Source organism: Neodiprion pinetum, chromosome 3 (genome assembly GCF_021155775.2).
Source record: "Neodiprion pinetum isolate iyNeoPine1 chromosome 3, iyNeoPine1.2, whole genome shotgun sequence".
Classification (NCBI taxonomy): Eukaryota; Metazoa; Arthropoda; class Insecta; order Hymenoptera; family Diprionidae; genus Neodiprion; species Neodiprion pinetum.
The window spans coordinates 392,774-410,802 of NC_060234.1; the positions used below are offsets into that span (position 1 = coordinate 392,774).

Here is an 18,029-nt window from a genome sequence, read left to right on the forward strand (position 1 = left end):
AAAAAATCTGGACAACAACGCGGCTACCCCCACCACTCAAATTTCAGTTCGTGCAAGGCCTTGTGCCGTGAACATACCGTAGTCGTGCAACCACACAATATTGCATTGGTAACAACTCATTGTCACAACCATAGACGTTGACCGCCGTAGTTATGATTAGTTATTATTTAACCGCGTGGAAAGCTGCGTGCGCGGTACGCTGCAAATTGGAAGAATGACAACATTGATAACATACCGTGATACTCTACGCATACGAACCCGGCGTACGTAAACGCGCATCATGACAACTTTGGAGAACTATCAACTGCTCCACCCGGAGTTGTTGACGGAGGACGCTCTAATTCAAGTGCTGAGGGATGTAAGTTGCGATTATTTCACTAGTCTTCAATTCTCAAAGTTTTTTTTCGGTAACAAATACTCATCTTGTGTACTTTACCGTTCCTTTAACCCACAGAGATGCGTCGAAGAACCTCAGTTAAAGTCAGCAACGAGGAATGAACTCGTTGAATTATTCAAACGAGTCGCTCTGCCGCTACCGCAAAGAACATTTGACGACAGCACGCATATGGGCAGAAAATTAATGAGCTTGCAGAGAAGAATGGATAAGCGAGGAGCGAGTGCGGTGTATGTGTTTTTTTATATCCCAATTGGTGGACACCAATTTCGATCAAAATTTTACCAAATCAATTGATATCCACAAGCTTGTGATATTATCTTGTTTGCCAGAAAAATTACCTCAACGTCTGATGATCCGTCCAATGTTGGATCAACACTTAGAAATAACGATTGTAATTCGATGCACGCTGGGAACGTTAATAGCAGACTGAAACCACCACTCGAGATTATAGGTAGTGAAACGAAGAAAATCCGTCTGTCTAAATCACCGGTAACTCCAAAGGCACTTGGCCAAAATACCAAACAAAAACGTAAAGAGGTAAGGAAAGGTAAAATTGCATTGACCTGTATTAGTATCGCATTAAACTTCAACGGTAATATTATGGGCGACTAGTTAATCGTAATTTTAAGAAAGTTTATTCATTAAATGTAATTGTAATTTCAGATTTCACCAGAACCGTTAGGTTGTAAAAAGCGGCAAAGAATTACATGGCCTTGACACTTGTCAAATCTGCATACGCATAGGATATTTTATTTGCTGATTATAGATGAAAGAAGACAGCAGAACACAATCGCAGTCACATCACCACAGTGTATAATTCAATTTTAATAGAGAATGCTGTAACGAATCTGTGTTTCTACAATAAAAACTGATTTTCACAGGTCAGCTTGGATTACAGAAACCATGAAAATTCGGTATAAAATATGATATGAATATGTTAAACGGAAGCTATGAAATTCGTTAATATTTTTAATGTAACACAGTATGGTTTACGCGTTTTTTTTTCGCCTACATTCCGTACGTAATCGTTTCTGTGATAGTACAAAAAGAGCATTAGAATACAGAAAAGTGCACTGTTACATCCTTGTACTGAAAAGTACTTTTTTGTACTCTGCTATAAAAAAAATTGTAAACCACACTTTTGTTACATCAAGTATTGTGAGCACCATGTAGGCAGAGTCTTTTTGTCACGCGTATAACTCATATTGTAAACTTTGCGCTCAACGCAAAAAGCCGTACTTGCCTTCTTGGTACACAATCTACTACTTCATTTTTAATTACCTCACGATTTTCCTGCAACAATCAGGTATGTGAGAAGAAAAAAAAGTTCTACTCTATTCCCTCCAACGAGAAGATAGTCTTAGGATCGCGAGAAAACTCGCCCGTTTCGTTAAAGTCTCTGCCCGCTCTGCACCGGAATCTGGTCCCGCGTACTGACCGGGAGCGTATACGATACTGGGGAGCGCGCTACGCACTACCCACTCTCTCCCTACCTCACTCGCCGATGCGCAAAGTAAGCGTATTCTCTCGTTGAACGGAGTTATAGGTGGAATAAAATATATATTATCTTAAGGTGGAAATATTAGGTTTTTTTAATCCAAAAAACCATGGCTGTCGAACTGATTACTAATAAATCAACTTTCGCACCATCCAGCTTTTGACTTCGACTTTACTAAGAACAGGCTCGCCTGTAAGACATGCGCCTTAAATAATAGAATCTTCACCTCTCAATTCGAAGTAACAAAATTGTACAAATTAGGGTTACCCCTAGCCAATGTCACCGTTCATCATACTCGTGAATGATCGCAAGAGAAAATACGATATTTATATACATCTATTCACAGAATCATACATAAAAGATGGACTAGTAAATTTTTACAAAAGCGTTGACAGATGTTGTGCAAATCGGCCAAGGTGCATTACGGTTCCCCAAAAAAAAATTTGTCTCGTCATGAGTGTCGATTACGGTTTGTCAAGGTTGGTAGAATTTTCATTAGCATGGATGCGACCCAGTCTTCGACTCATTACATTTAATTATGGGTATCTATAATGAATAACGATGTATTATTCCTTTGGAGTATTATAACAATTGGATGTATTTATTTATACACATTGTCTGTTCCGATAGACCAAAAATAGCAATACCATGTAATCTCTGTTAAATCATTCATATTACCGTTTTCACAATGTGGAGATATCATACACTTTAATTGACTAAAAAACATATGAGATAATAACTGGAAGCATCAAGTAGTCACACACGCACAGACATATAATGTAATTTACAATAATACAAACGCAATGACAGCTGTATGCCGATTGAATAATAATGTTGGATCACAAAATTTTGACTAGTTCTCAGAATATAAACATAACAAGAAAACTCAACACACATATGTACGCACACACGCACGGTTCCATAGCCTGCAGCTTAACATCTGCAGCCAGGCACATCTGAACACTGTAGCGTTTTTGTTTCACTTGTATTACACTAATTCCAGTTTAGAATGGAGATAGTATATACACATTGTAGGGCATGAGGGGGCTGGTAACAGGGTTTTTTGTTGGTTTCTTCTACCAGGCTTGCCAGGGTTGGACATCTTTTGTTAGACAGGTGTTTCGTGATCAGTCTCTTCAATCCTCCCCAATCGCCAGGCATTTGGATCACCCGTAGTCGCTGTAAACCATCATGGGATTGCTATGTTTTGCTATGCCAGAAATTTTATACCGTAACTCGGAGTGATACCCAGATAGAAAATTAGTATAGGTACATGTTTTAATGCGAAATCTATGCGTATTTGGTATATGTTAGTTGGTAGCCTCCTTGAAAACTTACCACAGTAGTAGTATTTGATCCGTGGTAAGCCTAAAGGGAGAGAAGAGAAACATCATTATGACATTGATAGGATCTATAAGAACCTAGTAGAGTCCACGCTCTTCCAGATGTAAGGATATAATGCACAAGCCTACAGCGGTACAATAACAGATCAACCACTCCTTGGTTAAAAATTTATACAGTACGGATTATGTATAAGTATGCAAATATGATACAACAAACCTTTCTTTTTGTCGATATCTTGAATGAACCAAATATGCGTTGCGGGTATGACAAAAACGTAATAAAACGAACAGCAAACTTACCTAATTAAACAACCGGGTAAAAAATAAGAACCATAAGGTGTGATGAGGCGAGGCAGGGTTACGTGCCACACGTGTGTGTTGGGGATTCTGCTGGGGAATTATTATTGCGAATCGGGCACAACGGGAGAACGTACGGAGCGTGAAGGTGCCTAGGATGATGAAGGGCGTTGTTCAGCACTTCGGGGCTCGTATACAGCAGCGGCACTCTTTCTTCTATACCGAAACCAAATAAAAACAGGTGCAAATTATAAAATGATAACAGGTGGAAATGATTCAATGGGGCGTGAAATGTGGATAACACGTAATGTTCTCAAGGCATTTACTTCTATGATATGCTATCATTCTTCCAGTTTGACCTTCTGTAAAATTTTGTGAATTCAGTTTTTTACCCAAACAAATAGTCTACTTAACAAACATTGTACAATTCAATGCCGGTAGCTTTTCTTCTGGATTAAGAATCACGTTTGGGAAGTTGGCAGAAAAATTACCTTGATATTAACCATGGACAAAAAATTTTAATAAACTGTGAATATTCAATATTGACCTGTAAAAACCAACCCGCATTATTAATAATTCAGCTCTAGGCCAAACCCCAGAGTGATGCGACATCAAGCTTCAAATGAACACCTACTTAAAGCATGTGATGAGAGTGTTCAATTTATATACATCTGTGTGATTCATTATAGGTGCAGGTATGCACACGACTGGATCGTAGTACAAGTGTATGAAAATGCATTGCAACAAAGTCAAAATGCCACAAGCTCGTTAAATAATTGGTGGCCTGAATTATCACGTATTACGTAATAAATACTTACAGTCATTACGTGTCTGATTTGTACATCCAACAAAACAGCAGATATCAAGTATACGTGGGAACGTCCACGGTCGATATTAAATTTATACTTGTAATACTAAAGTATATTTGTGCAGATAACGCAACTTGTCTCAAAAACCTGTGTACAACTTGTACACATAAGTATACCACGATTATCTAGTACTTAGTTACACACATATATCTGCACATAAACATATGTGTATATGTATCCTGTACGTATTTATGTATGTATGGATACTTGGCCATCAAAGAGATATAAAAGTTTGTTTGAAAAGAATATCGTTAACAGTACATTCCAGGCATAATTTGAAGCTTATTTGCATTGTTGGCTGAAGTGCTTTCAATTACTCGAACAATCATTTCACAGAAACTTCTTCCGTCATTGACAAACAGTGAAAACAACAAACTTGGTGAATAATGAAAAATAATGATAAAAGGAGAGAAATACATACCTTGTAGCTGCCGGTTAATAAGCGCAGTAATTCCTTGGCTGCCGTCCCCAGTGTTTTTCACTACCAGCTGGAGTTTGGTGTCAAGATCATTGGTATCAGTCGTCGTAGAGCCTGTTCCTGCTCTGGGCACTCCGGCTAGATTGACTACCTGTCCATTTTGATACTGGTGAAGACTGCTAGCTGCCATTGTCTCACTCACCTATCACTCGCAATGAGTACTCACATTTATATTTGCACAATCACAATTTTTCCGATTCAAGAACGGACGTTACTAGATAAATTTTTGACTTATGCCGATAGAAATATATCTCAATTGCAAATGCTAACGTATTGAATGAGTCTTTTTAGTTTGCTTGTGACAGTATGTCACACAGTTACCAGGTATGTAGCAAAATTTTGGTAACCTATACTTCCCTGCTTAGTATCATTTCTCTCGGTGTATAAATAGCAGTTACCTGCATTAATTTCTTGACAACGTCTCTTCCTAGGATATGATCAAACACAGCTTGAAGAAATTGATCAGTGATAATGCTCAACTTTAGTTTATCCCGATGCCAAAGAAGTATCCTCGACTCTTCCATTGCCGTTATCGATACCTGTTTCAAAAACAAAGTCAAATAAACCTTACAGAATCAAACTACTTTACTCAAGTACTGTGTTTAAAAATATTTCGCTACTGATGGTACCACCTTTGAAATGATCCATTCTTGATATATTCCGCTCACTTATATCATAACAGTACAGTCGAAAAGATTCTACCAATGGCAAACCATTTAGAAAACAATCAGCACCAAACGTAGTAGGTTTAATTAGGAAATCGTGGTATACATAGATGCATATTTTACCTGAAAATATTCATCAGTGGAAACTCCAAACCATTCGGGTGAGTCCAGAAATTGATGTGGAAAAACTATATGCAACGCTCTCCCGTTTTGTGAGACGACCAGTCTGGAAAGAGTGATCAAAATATAAAAAATTGCACTCTATACTGTGTGCGAATAATACAGAGATGAAAATACAAAGCAAACTTATACACAACTCATTCGCACGATACTACTTGGTGAGATTTTAGATACTTACTTCCCAGAAAGTACCAACGAAAGCGAGTCGACCTTGGTGACTTTCTCCTGAGCATAAACTTCTTGATACTTCAGTTGACGGATTCCTTTCATGCAGTTCAGGACTTTTTTGAATTGATGCCGCGACACCCTGAGCGGTTGAAACACCGCAACATAGACCTGAAACATCATCACATTCGTATTACAAGCTTTGATTGATTAATTATGTGCAATGCTATAGGCAAGTGAGAATGTTTCATTCTGAGAAAATTGCAACTTAAATAATATATTTTAGCACACATTGATGAAAGTAAATTGTACAATTATAATGCTGACCTCCTCAACTTCTCGTGAAAATTTGACCGGTCGCAGTCTGTAGAGAAGCATACAAATGTGGAGAAAATTTATGGCTACAAATGTCGCGTTCCACAGAGCCGCATCCAGCCAGCAGGCGATCGCCCAGCCCCAGAGAGCAAAGAACGCACACCCAATAAGGAGGGTGCACCGCAGATACAGGACACCGTGTATGCCGCTGGGTGCAAGATGCGATAAGAGGAAGAACGCATTGGCCAGTTGGAAGTAGATGTGATTGATGTGAACTCCATGATACGGTTGGCACGTGAAAGCACCGATTAAAAATGTTGCCGAGGTCAGAGGTGGATATGGATACGTCCCATGATTTAACCCCGTCAAATCTCCACTGCCTGAAAAGCCATTGACACAGGTTCATACCTTTGGTGTGAACGGAAATTTTGATAAAAAAAAAATACACGTTAAAACTTGGCCAAGTACTGCGGGAACAAACCAAAATCACCAGCCAACAAGCAAAAGAAACTGCTCCCTTAGATTCTTATCCTTGTTTCAACAATACCACGGAACGGTAGTTACTATTGATGTCATAATAGTCTTGATAGAAATGAGAAAAGATAGGTAAGTTTACCAAGCTAATTGTAAGTCAAAAATTGCTCACTATTCACAGCACCTGTGACAAGATTGGTAGCGTTGTGGCACTTGTCGTTTCCAGATTCCGTGGGCAACGTCGCGTCCCCAGGATTGCCGTTCGTGACGTGATCGGGGGAAACAACCGATGACCCACCAACGACAGCATCTGTACGATTTGCGCCAACTTTTCCAACAGCCGGAGGGCGCAGCAGAAACAGTACAAACAAGATCCTGCAAGAACTCCAGCCGTCCCGACCACCTCCCGAGGCGATCCTCATCCACATCCCCGCATCACCCCAGTCGAAATCCACCCGCTTTGAACTCTGTGAACAGTTTTCAGGAGTCCCCTGCTGCTACTATCTTCGGTATTCCTCGTCGACCTCGACCTCCTCGGCGTCGGCGTCGGTTCCCGGAGCATATATGGTTATGTGTGTACTTCCGTTTCGGGCTGCGTGTTCCACACCCGTCACAGATAGCTATTAAAGTATCGGAGGTGAATGGCAGTGAATCACTTGTACTCTCTGCGATTGTCGTATGCTTAGCCAGTTGATTCCGTACCTCCGGTATATATGTTGTTACAGTTCCGTGTCTGCGAGACGGACGACGCCGCCGCGAAGATGCTTCAGACTTCGCTTTTCTTGGTTACTCACGCTGCTTGCGCAGCCTTTTCCGAACGTTTACGATCATACGTACCTATGCATACCTGCCGTAACCACGTTATGCGTACGTATGTATGCATGTATCTATGCAGAGATCGCGGTGTGTACGAATGTACTAATGCACTCCTCACGTGTTACAAGCCCTATTATCATGGGCCTTGGAAAGCTTATCACGCCTGACCAGAGGTGCAGTTTACGATGGATGGAATACTAAATCGTCGTTCATCCCAGTGATTAGCGTTTACAAATTATAAGGTGGTTAATTATTTTCCTTTCGTTTAGCCGCGTCAACGTTACTTTATTCGCGGATTACTGCCGTTGCTTTTTGCTGGCTATTCCGAAGAACGGACGGTTGAAATATAATGCGGGCAGGCGCGATGTGAGAATCAATAAATTACGGAAACAGCATGTGCGAAGAGTGCAGGAGATATTAATCACAAGGAACGAAGTCGAGAATAATTCTTGGAATGTTGCATGACACTTGTATAATTTTCCGACAATCCGAGTCGCATGTCTGTAAACTGCGGAAACTTCCAAGGTTTCAAAAACAGCACAACGTCCTTTCAAAATCGCTCAATAACTCGACATCCGTATGTAGTAGTACGTACGCGTCGGTTGCGTAACATCTCGGAGTTGTACCGATTTATGAATGATTTTTCACGTTTCGGCAGCAAGGGGGGGGGGGGACCTCTGCTGCTTAAACCATTGTTACACCCAATTGGAAGACCTGCTTTGTGGAGGTTCACGACTCAAAATCCGAATGCCGATCTGTCAAGGCGAGCGCAGCGAGAACACTGTGCCTTCTGCATTAACGACGGGGCCAACTTGCAACTAGTAGAATATCCTTGTCGGGGCAAATTTACCGAGTAACAGCCGCAAATAAGGTTATACTAAACTCCAATAGAGGTCAGTTATTTCACTCCTGAGAAACAGAGAGAGAGGGAAAATAGTCTAAAAGCAGGGAAACAGTTACTCCAAGTTACTCGACTAACTTGATTCATCTCCAACTGTTGATCTGGTAGTTTTACTACGAAATTTTGACACATGAACAAAGCGAATGCAAAATGTTGACTTAAGTGCTGCGACTTCACTTAACAACAAACTACGAATCGAAAATTTATAACAACGTAAAGAGACATAACTCGGGCTAATTTTTTTTCTTCATGACAATCCAACGTATAATATAATGGACAAGGAAAGGTAGATAATATTTCTGACTCATGACATCAAAAATTTCACACTTCTTCCATCAAAATAGCACGTTTATTTTACTGGATACGTGTCACAAAAGTTGAATGAAAAATTGCACCATTTCGCAGATCAAAAATAACAGAATCTTTCCATTCGTTACAGATTCACAATGCTCCTCCTTGAACCAGGAGAGATATTTTTCGAAGATTACAGCGTAGCGGCAAAATCCATCGTAAATTCTCCTGCGAGCGAGACCTACGATGAGTGGATAGATGGAAGGCTGAAACTGTGCTCTAAATCTCTTGTATTCGTAAATAAAGAGTTGACCAAGCCGCTTATTAAAGTCCAACTGAAAGAACTGATTAACATTGAGAAATGGAGCTCTAAAGACTGGAGTCACGGGTTAGTAACTTTTCATTGCCCGTTGTATGTTCGATGAACACATATGCGTATATTACTCTTGCTTTAAGTAATACGGTTTCGTTTCTTTCTTCAGCGACGACAATATTCTCTTTGTGAAATGTAAGCAGTATGTTGAGATGCTACAGGGCAACATCCTCGCACCATACAAGTTTATCCACAAAGAAAATCACTTCTTGTTTCGCTTCAATTACGCAACGATTGAGGATTGCCTTCCGCAAATATTGCAACTATTGCGTGCCACTACATTGCCTACGGCGGAACAGAATGCCATGGTAACGAGATCTGTATTTTTTAAATAGAAATTGCCCTAATGACTTTTTCAGTTTTCGATCCATAGCCTCGTATGATTATCGAATTTATACTCCCAGATCACTGCTATTGTGCATTCGAGACAGTCGAGAGTATCGTTCGATACGTCATGGCTTGAAGATCTCTACGAGCAAGCCGTCCTTGAATTACAAGCTGATAAAATATCACCGCTTGTCGTCAATCCGGGAAGAGTTTTGTTGACCTCATCTAGAATTTACTTTCAACCTTACAACAACATGGATCAGGTGAAAATACAAAGTTCAGAATCATAAAATTAATTGTCCATGGTGATAATATTACTCATAGCATACTGTTATACAATTGTAGCATCCAGTTCTGAAAATTCAGCTCAAAGATATCAGCCAGATAATCAAGAGAAGGTTCTTGCTGCGGCAAGTGGTGAGTGATTTTCCTATATTCAAATCAATAGGCGAAATAAGGTAATATTCCCAGTTGGACATGCGATTGTAATTCATTAACTTAACCGTATTGCTTTCTTTAGGGACTGGAAATCGTGTGGAGAATGAGAGGGCCAGAGGCAAAGAAAGAACACCTATTTTTGTCCATGAGATCTCACATAGACAGAGATAATCTGTATCGGAGATTGTTAGATCAGTCGGAAGTCTCTCTGGAAACAGTCCAGCAGAACCAGATGACAATGCAGTGGCAAAATGGGTGCTTGTCTAACTACGATTATCTTATATACATAAACAGGTACATATATACAAATAGCTAGCATTTTAAACAAGGTGGATAAAGGGATATGAAAATTACGGACTTGCTACACACAACTCCTCAAGAAGTACTGCTATACAATTCAATTATTCTTTATCGCGCGTATTTTTACAGTTTAGCAGACAGAACATTTCACGATCTGACGCAATATCCAGTATTTCCCTGGATCATTCAAGATTATACTTCAAGTTTTTTAAATCTAAACGATCCAGCTGTTTACAGAGATTTAACAAAGCCAATTGGAGCGCTCGAACCAACTCGATTAGAAAGACTGAAGGCAAGTACATATCGCGTACTCCAGAGAGGCGTATTCTAAAATAAGATCCCTACATGCTTGTGCATGACGAATTTTCATTTTCGTCAGGAAAGATACCTGGAAATGGCAGAACCAAAATTTTTGTACGGATCTCACTACAGTGCTCCGGGTTTTGTCCTCTTCTATTTAGTAAGAAAATATCCAGAGTACATGCTCTGTCTTCAAAATGGTAGATTCGATCATCCCGACAGAATGTTCAACAGGTATATATTATAATCTAAAAATTTATTAAATACAACAAAGTCAGAATATTCGTGAGTTTTATACTTATTGCGTTTGGTATTTACCAAAATTTACTTATGAGAACCATTGATTCCTCAGTGACTTGAAGAATAGACCATTTTAGAAGAAAACATACTTCTTACCAAACCAAAGAGAAGCAGCAGCATGCCAAAAGCTGCTTTTCATTAGTCAATAATCAAATTTTTTATGCAACAGATAGGTTATTTATTTTTTCTAATGTGATCCATCAATTTTTGAAGTTTATTCACTGTTCCTGGCATATGTTCGACGTTGCGCTTTGCATTATTGTATATTAGATAAATGCAAGCACTTACAGTTTGAGGTAATCTTTGTCTAGGTAAAAAACACTCGTATACCTACATCATATCGATAACAATCGTACACTAAACTTGCAAGGCTTTATAATGACCATGTATTCTAATACAACCTGACAGCGTAGCTGATGTGTGGAAAAATGTATTGGTGAATATGTCTGACTTTAAAGAACTGGTCCCAGAGTTTTATGATACAGAGACTGCTGGCGATTTTTTAGCAAACATTTACGGAATTGATTTTGGTTATCGACATGACGGTTCTAAAGTTAATGACGTTCAACTGCCCCCATGGGCTAAAGGTAAAATATTAGCAGTATTGTTGCTCACTCCTTTCTTCACGTTTTGAATGTGTGTTATTCTCATCTCAAAAATGATTCTATGATGATACATTTTGACCTACCAACGTCTAGATCCAGCGGATTTCGTCCGTCAATTAAGAGATGCTTTAGAGAGCCCATACGTGTCGCAAAATCTCCATTCTTGGATTGATTTAGTATTTGGATATAAACAAAGAGGTCCGCAAGCAGTGGAAGCAAATAATGGTAAGATTTTGCAAGTCGCCCATTGTCTCACATGTTATTGAATAACAGAATATCCATCAGGATGAAACTTATATTTCGATTTTGCATTTTCATATAGTATTCTTCCATTTGTGTTATGAGGGAGCTGTTGATTTAGACACTATTCAGGATATAAATGACAGGCACGGTTTAGAGGTACAAATAATGGAATTTGGTCAGATACCTAAACAAGTTTTTGACTTACCACATCCAAAAAGAATGCTGTCTGTACCTCATGTTGTATGTGAAAAAGTAGTTGGCTTGCATGACGGAAGCCGGTTCACCGGTGAGAATTTATTTACGTTAGGTATTATTTCTCATTTGACTACTAGTATATGTATTGAAGTATAATACGATACCTTATCCGTAGAAACCAAGATCTCTGAAATTTTCACACTCCAACAATCAGTCGTATTCCAAACTCATAAAGACTCTGTCAGCTGTGTAAATCTCATGGATGGTGAAACAGGAGATGATCTTATTTCCGTAGGACACGACGGAATGCTCAAGTTGTACTCTATGAAAACCAGTAAATTAACACGCAGCGTCCCTCTCTCCTCACTGCCCTTGTCATCTTGTATATCTTACAAAGTTCCGTCACAATCCAACATCCTTGTCGCTGGCTGTTGGGATAACACGATGTAAGTCTTTGCTCTGAGCACAAGAGAAATGTGTCTATACTTCTCACCTCCGGTCAACCATTTTTGACTGTATTTTTTTTTTGTTCTTCTTTTGATTTGTTGACACAGAATCTTTTACGATATCGAATTCGGCCGAATAGTCGATACTCTGCCTGGGCACGAGGATGCTGTTTCTTGCCTAGCATGGAGTTCGTCACGTAACATATTGGTGTCCGGCTCATGGGATTGCACGGCCAAAGTGTGGCGAAGTTGTAGCTCAGGGAAGAAAATTAAACCTGCAGAGTGCCTGCTTGCTCAATTAGATCATGATGCAAAAATTACATGCATCAACATATCGGGGTAAAAACATTATACAAGAATATTTTCAAAAACTTATGGTAATCACCGACATCTATGAATTTTCCACAATGGCTTTTTCTACAGTACTTTCCTTCGCGTTATAGGGATGACAAGCTGCTAGCCTGCGGAACTGAAGACGGTGAACTCTTCTTGTGGTGTTTGGAACAGTTTTCTCTGCAGTTTACCGTAAAGGGTGAATTAATTTAAATATCTCTATTCGTCGTAATCTGTCTCTTACTGGCTAGCCATATTACCTAAAAAATATACAACATCGTGCTTCCCATCTCAGGGCGCATGGCGAGAGTGAACGCTGTGGTATTTGATCCAGAATCCAAGCAGTTAGTTTCGTGCACAAAAGACCATGCATTGAAAATCATGGATGTGACGACTGGCACGGAAATATACTCCTCAATTCTGGAAAAGGAGCCGACGTCTTTATGTTGGAGTGGAACTGAACTGCTTCTGGTTGGAGATGCTGAAGGGTATCTCAGTATGTGGGACCTGAGGGGTGTATTTATTCTTGGGAAATTCAGCTGCCATAATGGTAACCACAATCATACAATATCATTCGGATTTTGTTATTACCTTGAGTCCTGTAAATTTTCACTTGTTACTCTTTCTTCTGAAACTCTGGTTTGCCATGATAATATATGTATTTTCACAGAATCAATTACAACTTTAACGGTATCCAGTAATAAGAAAAAAATTGTCACTGGCAGCCGAGACAGGAGAGTCATTATCTGGGATTGTAAATAGCGTTCGTATTAATATTCACAAAAACGCTTATACATTTAATATTATATGATATGCAGAATGTGATACCTTTGTGCGATAAAAATTATTACGTATATTCGCGAAATGTTAAAATTGTAAATAATAGATACTTTAGGGCTTAAATCTACAGAGTAGTATATTATATATTTGATAAAAAAAAAAATAAAGAGCTGTGCTGTGTAAATCTTAAGGATAATAAAATATGAAACAAGGTCGATGTATTAACTAATTTATTATAATTATTACCTATATTTCACTTGGATTTAAAATGTTGATTGGGTAAAAATATTGGAGATAAAGCGGAAAACTCGTATTTTCAATTGTGACTGACAGAATTAGCCAATAATCTCGGCTTTGTTAAAGCACTAATCATAGTGGTTAACTTTTCAAACTTTCTTCCTGTGCCATAAGATGGTTCTTAATCTTCTGCAGCAATTCTTTCTTAACAGAATCAGGAACAAGACTTCGTGCTCTACTTGTGACTGTTGAAAGCAATGTGTCGTACGCGATGTCCTGTCCATTTTCCTTTATCAGGTCCTTGCAGATGATCTTTACTTGATCTCTCCATCCACATTCGACTAGACGCAATCGTAACAATTCTTTCAACCTATAAAGTTACTTTAATTCGTTACTATTCATTGCATCTTCGATTTTTCCTATTCAAGGAAGTTTCGAGGTTAGGTTACTTACGCGTCTCGATCGCCGACCATAACTAATCTCTGATGAGGTGCCGACTTCATTAATATTGGTAACGGTAATTATAGTAATTATTCTGTAGGATTCAGATGGCAGATCCTGATAACCGTTGTATCTTTGCTATTCTTCGATCAACTTTGAGGTTAGCGGACCGTTTGACAAGGCGTTTGAAAAATAACGAACTCTCAAAGTGAACGCTGCAAGTCGAAATCATGTGGTCGAATCTCATCGTCTTTGGTCGAAATGTAGGAGATATGCGATTATGATTTCAGTCAGAAAGTAATGTTTCTATTTACACTTAATGCCGATCAATAGCAAGGGAATATATACACACATGATATTTCAATTTACCAATCGCAGATAATAAGTAATGAATAAGTAAAATAAAAAATTATCATGGCCCATGAGGGGATCGAACCCGCGACCTTCGCGTTATTAGCACGACGCTCTAACCAACTGAGCTAATGGGCCGTTGGACTTGGCGTGTGATTAGATGTATAAAAATCCTGGGAAAAAGCGTTTATTCAAAACAGCAGCATCAAACTATCCACACTGATGGCAATTTTCTTCTTATACCCAGAAAAACATAAAATTAAAAAGAATTGGATTGAATTAGTTCATATTTAATTACAGATCTTATACCCAAATTACCTTATCTGATGCCTGTTACTCATGCATTTGTTTGCTTTAAATTTTTTGGTCCAGAATTACACCGACTGAGAGAAAAAATAATATTTAATCAATCATAAAAACATCTGTCAATAATTGTACATTCGTTCAGGAGCGGTATAAATCAGCCGTAAGAATGCCTAAAGAACTTCCTTGCGATATGCTAAATGATTCCTTGAAGGAATGTGTTTTTAAAAGAAAAAACATTGACGCTTTCAAAAAACTCAACAAGGAATCACATTTTAATGCCAGGGAGGTAGAAGGTGAGGTGTACGTCATGAGTGGATACGAGATTCTTGGATAAATGAACAATATCTAAACTCTATTGCAATTCATTCAACAGCTCTGTCTCTGATACATTGGAAAATTTCAAATGAAATTGGCTGCATACACAGGTTGGGATTTCGAGATCTTCTACACGCTGGATTAGATTTTACAGAAAATTATCTAATCGATAGAATATTCTCGGCGTTTGACAAGAAAAATGATCTAGTGGTGAATAATATTGAATAATTATGTTGCCATTCCTAATAGTAACACACGTAGTGTATTCTTAATGGCAAGAAATCAAAATATAGATCACAATGGATTCGTGGAATTTGGGACTCTCAGAAGTTTTGCGAGGATCGCTGGATGAGAAAATAAAATTTGGATACAAGGTGAATCTAATTATGAATCTGTAATTAGATATTATTTAGTCGTCGCTTGTCATAATAGACCAGTTTTGCTTGGCTGTCAGGTTTACGACTTCATGAGGACGAAAAAGATACGAAAAGAGTCCATATTTCCGATGATGAGAGGCTGTTTGATCAAGCAACAAGCCGATGACGATCCAGACGAAGGAGTGAAGGTGATTTTTAAACGATACTTCAAATTCAATACTAGTTAACACTAGAGACAGAAAAAATTTACAATCTTGCCTCATTGTTCTATTAATGTTAGGACTTGATAGACCTGCTGCTGAAAAAAATTGATATCGATCGAGACGGCAAAGTATCGGAGGAAGATTATAATTCGACGATAAGAGGGAAAAATCCTCTCTTCTTACAATGCATGGGACCTGTGTTTCCTTCGCGAGAGTCAATATGCGCTTTTCTCACAACGTTCACTCCACGAACCGGTCGATACTAAGCAACAAGAACAAATCTAGTAACAGTAATGTTTCAAATATTTTCACCACACATATAATATCAAAGATCAGAAGGTATATTCTTAATGTACATACATCGATACACGTTATAAAAAATCATGATTGATTCAGACGATCTGCTACTGAAACACGATTTTTTCTCCTAGAAACATTTTAATTTCTCCATGTGTCAAACTTCCAACTAGTACGTATTTTGAACAAGAAAAAAAATCCCGTACGATCCAAGTAGTATTATACGTGATTCCAACAGTCTGATAATAAGTTAGATATCTTGAAAGCATCCAGAATTCAGCTATTAAGTACCTGAAAACAGTGATTGTCAAAACAAATGTTCCAGCAGTGAGAAATTGAAAAATATTATAAGCCACATACAAAATGTAATGCTCAAATTGAATCTACCTTACAGAACTGACAATTATTAACTTTTTCCCATATAAAGACGTGGTATTACGTTCTCCATTTTTTTTACCTCAAGTTAGTACCGTTGGAATTCTTTCCATAAATATGGTTCAGTACTAAATAGAAAAGTCAATTCCGATGGACCACCTTGCATGAAATAAGAGTCTGAATATTTTATGGATTTAGCTTCTGTTGCTTCTGTTCCCCCAACCTCGTCTATGAGTATCTTTATATTCATCCATGGCACGAGCTTGGGCAAGAAGCTGCGGATCGTCTTTCTCGACTTGGTTTTCTTTTTGCTCCTCCTCAATATCTTCTTCCTTCAATTCATCCGTGTTGGGCGGAATATTCTGTAGGCACTTGCCACTCACTTGATTTCTCTGCGACGGATCTGGCCAGCTGAAAGCACCAAATATTGTGAGATTCAAGTCTTGAGATTGATGTACTTAGGTTTTATCGTTCCTAAAATGAAGCAATTTATTTTAATATTGGACGACTTACTCGCCATCTCTGATTCTTTTTTCGTAAAATTCTTGCACAGTCAGAACGGGTAGACTTGGATAGCCAGCTCCATAAACTTGTTTTTGTAGCTCATCTCTCGTAATAATGATCGGCTTCAGTTTAACTCCAGGCAATTTTGATTTTCTTGGGTTTTGAGCAGCCAAGGGATCACTGTGCCCAACTTTAATCATGTGCTCTATTATTGGCCTCTCCGAAGCTATTGAACTTAAATCATCCAACGCTTGGTTCACATACGAGTTGATTAACGTAACGTAGTACTCTCTCTTCGATTCTTCATCTATATTTGGGTTGCGCATGTTCTCAGTTAATGTTTCCAGTCTGCTTTCCAGCTCTTTCTGCTCCTTGAACCTCTGCAGTTTTGTATTTCTTGTCGACACCTACAAACCAGGAAGGTTAGACGAGTCAAAACAATAGGCCCCTTGAGAAACTCCTCATTGATTACAAACCATGGACGTTATTAATTCGGCGTTGGACATTGGTTTCCTCACTGAATTTTCTTCGCTCGACTTTTTCTCAGGTATTACAAAATCAATCAGTCCATAATGCTTTAGCCTTTTCAGAAAATCGTTGTAATAGATCTCCGCTACGTCAACAATGTGCAATCGGTCGCTCGTTCCACAAATCTTTAGCGTCAGAGTTCCAAGCAGAGCTGGCAGCAGAAAGTATTTGATATTTGCCGTCGCCACTTCTTCGAAACTCTCATTGACACTAAACATATCCGTCATGGATACCAATCTGGTTGCATCCTCGAACATGCTCATCGCCCTCCTAACTTCAGACTTTTTTTTCGAACAAAACAAACAACAATAACAAACATTAATAAATTTAAGACCGCATCTGCGTAGGTTATGAGAAACGCCGCGTAGGAAAACCTACTTGTATTTTGGGGCTATTTGTTGCCTCCTGGGATTTATTTATGCTGTTGAACAGGGCAAATCCTTCGTCGTAAATCTGAGACAAGCTTTCCACATCTTTTTCTTCTCCATGAGGTAATTGCTTCAGGTTTTCCCTCGAAGCGTTTGACTTATTGGGATCCATTATTCGGGCAGTCGGCTGTACATACATATCAGAGATGAGTATGCATACATACGTTTGTTTACAATGTTTAGCCTCTATTCCGTGCGATCTCACCCACACCCCGTTCCAGCTAAACCTTCGATCAGATCTAATGATTTCGCAGATTTCGCATCACTAGACGAGAATTTTACGTCGAATTGCCGCACGGAGCGCGCCACTTGTCAGTCGACACGGAATTGCCGCTAAA

At 38.9% G+C, this 18,029-nt stretch overlaps 6 protein-coding genes and 1 non-coding gene across 18 annotated transcripts; 3 read left to right on the forward strand and 4 right to left on the reverse strand.

Moving 5' to 3' along the window:
* The first annotated feature begins 44 nt into the window (after window positions 1-44).
* LOC124215508 (uncharacterized) lies at window positions 45-5,424 on the forward strand. Of its 2 annotated transcripts, none has more exons than XM_046618973.2 (4): window positions 45-358; window positions 455-624; window positions 727-944; window positions 1,061-5,424. In XM_046618973.2, the coding sequence occupies exons 1-4, from the start codon at window positions 281-283 to the stop codon at window positions 1,084-1,086; spliced, it is 492 nt and encodes a 163-aa protein (XP_046474929.1). In that variant the 5' UTR covers window positions 45-280; the 3' UTR covers window positions 1,087-5,424. The 2 variants fall into 2 exon arrangements, with proteins under 2 accessions (XP_046474929.1, XP_046474928.1); XM_046618972.2 differs by having other exon boundaries at window positions 47-358; window positions 727-934.
* LOC124215505 (blood vessel epicardial substance) lies at window positions 2,462-7,524 on the reverse strand. Of its 4 annotated transcripts, none has more exons than XR_006882369.1 (10): window positions 7,384-7,524; window positions 6,866-7,301; window positions 6,220-6,587; window positions 5,906-6,063; window positions 5,671-5,773; window positions 5,281-5,421; window positions 4,826-5,024; window positions 3,539-3,751; window positions 3,234-3,263; window positions 2,462-3,074 (listed from the first exon to the last, which is right to left on the reverse strand). XR_006882369.1 is itself a non-coding variant. In XM_046618966.1 (9 exons), the coding sequence occupies exons 2-9, from the start codon at window positions 7,107-7,109 to the stop codon at window positions 3,004-3,006; spliced, it is 1,326 nt and encodes a 441-aa protein (XP_046474922.1). In that variant the 5' UTR covers window positions 7,110-7,301; window positions 7,384-7,524; the 3' UTR covers window positions 2,462-3,003. The 4 variants fall into 4 exon arrangements, 1 of the variants encoding a protein (XP_046474922.1); XR_006882367.1 differs by having other exon boundaries at window positions 6,854-7,301; XR_006882368.1 differs by lacking the exon at window positions 3,234-3,263 and having other exon boundaries at window positions 6,854-7,301.
* An 86-nt stretch (window positions 7,525-7,610) lies between these two features.
* LOC124215497 (protein FAN) lies at window positions 7,611-13,541 on the forward strand. 4 transcript variants are annotated; one of them, XM_046618949.1, is made up of 16 exons: window positions 7,611-7,739; window positions 8,838-9,077; window positions 9,172-9,370; window positions 9,467-9,652; window positions 9,735-9,806; window positions 9,910-10,121; window positions 10,257-10,419; window positions 10,507-10,661; window positions 11,136-11,314; window positions 11,426-11,557; window positions 11,655-11,861; window positions 11,946-12,216; window positions 12,325-12,555; window positions 12,660-12,748; window positions 12,845-13,099; window positions 13,220-13,541. In XM_046618949.1, exons 2-16 carry the CDS (start codon window positions 8,845-8,847, stop codon window positions 13,309-13,311), a joined length of 2,676 nt encoding a protein of 891 aa, XP_046474905.1. In that variant the 5' UTR covers window positions 7,611-7,739; window positions 8,838-8,844; the 3' UTR covers window positions 13,312-13,541. The 4 variants fall into 4 exon arrangements, with proteins under 4 accessions (XP_046474905.1, XP_046474904.1, XP_068990623.1 ...); XM_046618948.2 differs by lacking the exon at window positions 7,611-7,739 and adding an exon at window positions 8,111-8,390; XM_069134522.1 differs by lacking the exon at window positions 7,611-7,739 and adding an exon at window positions 8,111-8,368.
* e(y)2 (enhancer of yellow 2) lies at window positions 8,883-14,405 on the reverse strand. Its single transcript, XM_046618974.2, has 2 exons — window positions 14,020-14,405; window positions 8,883-13,936 (listed from the first exon to the last, which is right to left on the reverse strand). The coding sequence occupies exons 1-2, from the start codon at window positions 14,067-14,069 to the stop codon at window positions 13,708-13,710; spliced, it is 279 nt and encodes a 92-aa protein (XP_046474930.1). The 5' UTR covers window positions 14,070-14,405; the 3' UTR covers window positions 8,883-13,707.
* Window positions 14,400-15,988, forward strand: LOC124215513 (calaxin). Its single transcript, XM_046618980.2, has 5 exons — window positions 14,400-14,957; window positions 15,038-15,189; window positions 15,273-15,353; window positions 15,434-15,544; window positions 15,637-15,988. Exons 1-5 carry the CDS (start codon window positions 14,831-14,833, stop codon window positions 15,823-15,825), a joined length of 660 nt encoding a protein of 219 aa, XP_046474936.2. The 5' UTR covers window positions 14,400-14,830; the 3' UTR covers window positions 15,826-15,988.
* On the reverse strand, window positions 14,423-14,496 carry TRNAI-AAU (transfer RNA isoleucine (anticodon AAU)). The gene has a single exon. It is a non-coding gene; the product is annotated as a tRNA-Ile (tRNA).
* Tap42 (immunoglobulin binding protein Tap42) lies at window positions 15,880-18,004 on the reverse strand. 5 transcript variants are annotated; one of them, XR_006882370.2, is made up of 5 exons: window positions 17,642-17,968; window positions 17,212-17,544; window positions 16,745-17,142; window positions 16,314-16,642; window positions 15,880-16,147 (listed from the first exon to the last, which is right to left on the reverse strand). XR_006882370.2 is itself a non-coding variant. In XM_046618978.2 (5 exons), exons 2-5 carry the CDS (start codon window positions 17,801-17,803, stop codon window positions 16,426-16,428), a joined length of 1,110 nt encoding a protein of 369 aa, XP_046474934.1. In that variant the 5' UTR covers window positions 17,804-17,818; window positions 17,856-18,004; the 3' UTR covers window positions 15,880-16,425. The 5 variants fall into 5 exon arrangements, 3 of the variants coding, with proteins under 3 accessions (XP_046474934.1, XP_046474935.1, XP_046474933.1); XR_006882371.2 differs by having other exon boundaries at window positions 16,244-16,642; XM_046618978.2 differs by having other exon boundaries at window positions 15,880-16,642; window positions 17,642-17,818; window positions 17,856-18,004.
* Between the last annotated feature and the right edge of the window lie 25 nt (window positions 18,005-18,029).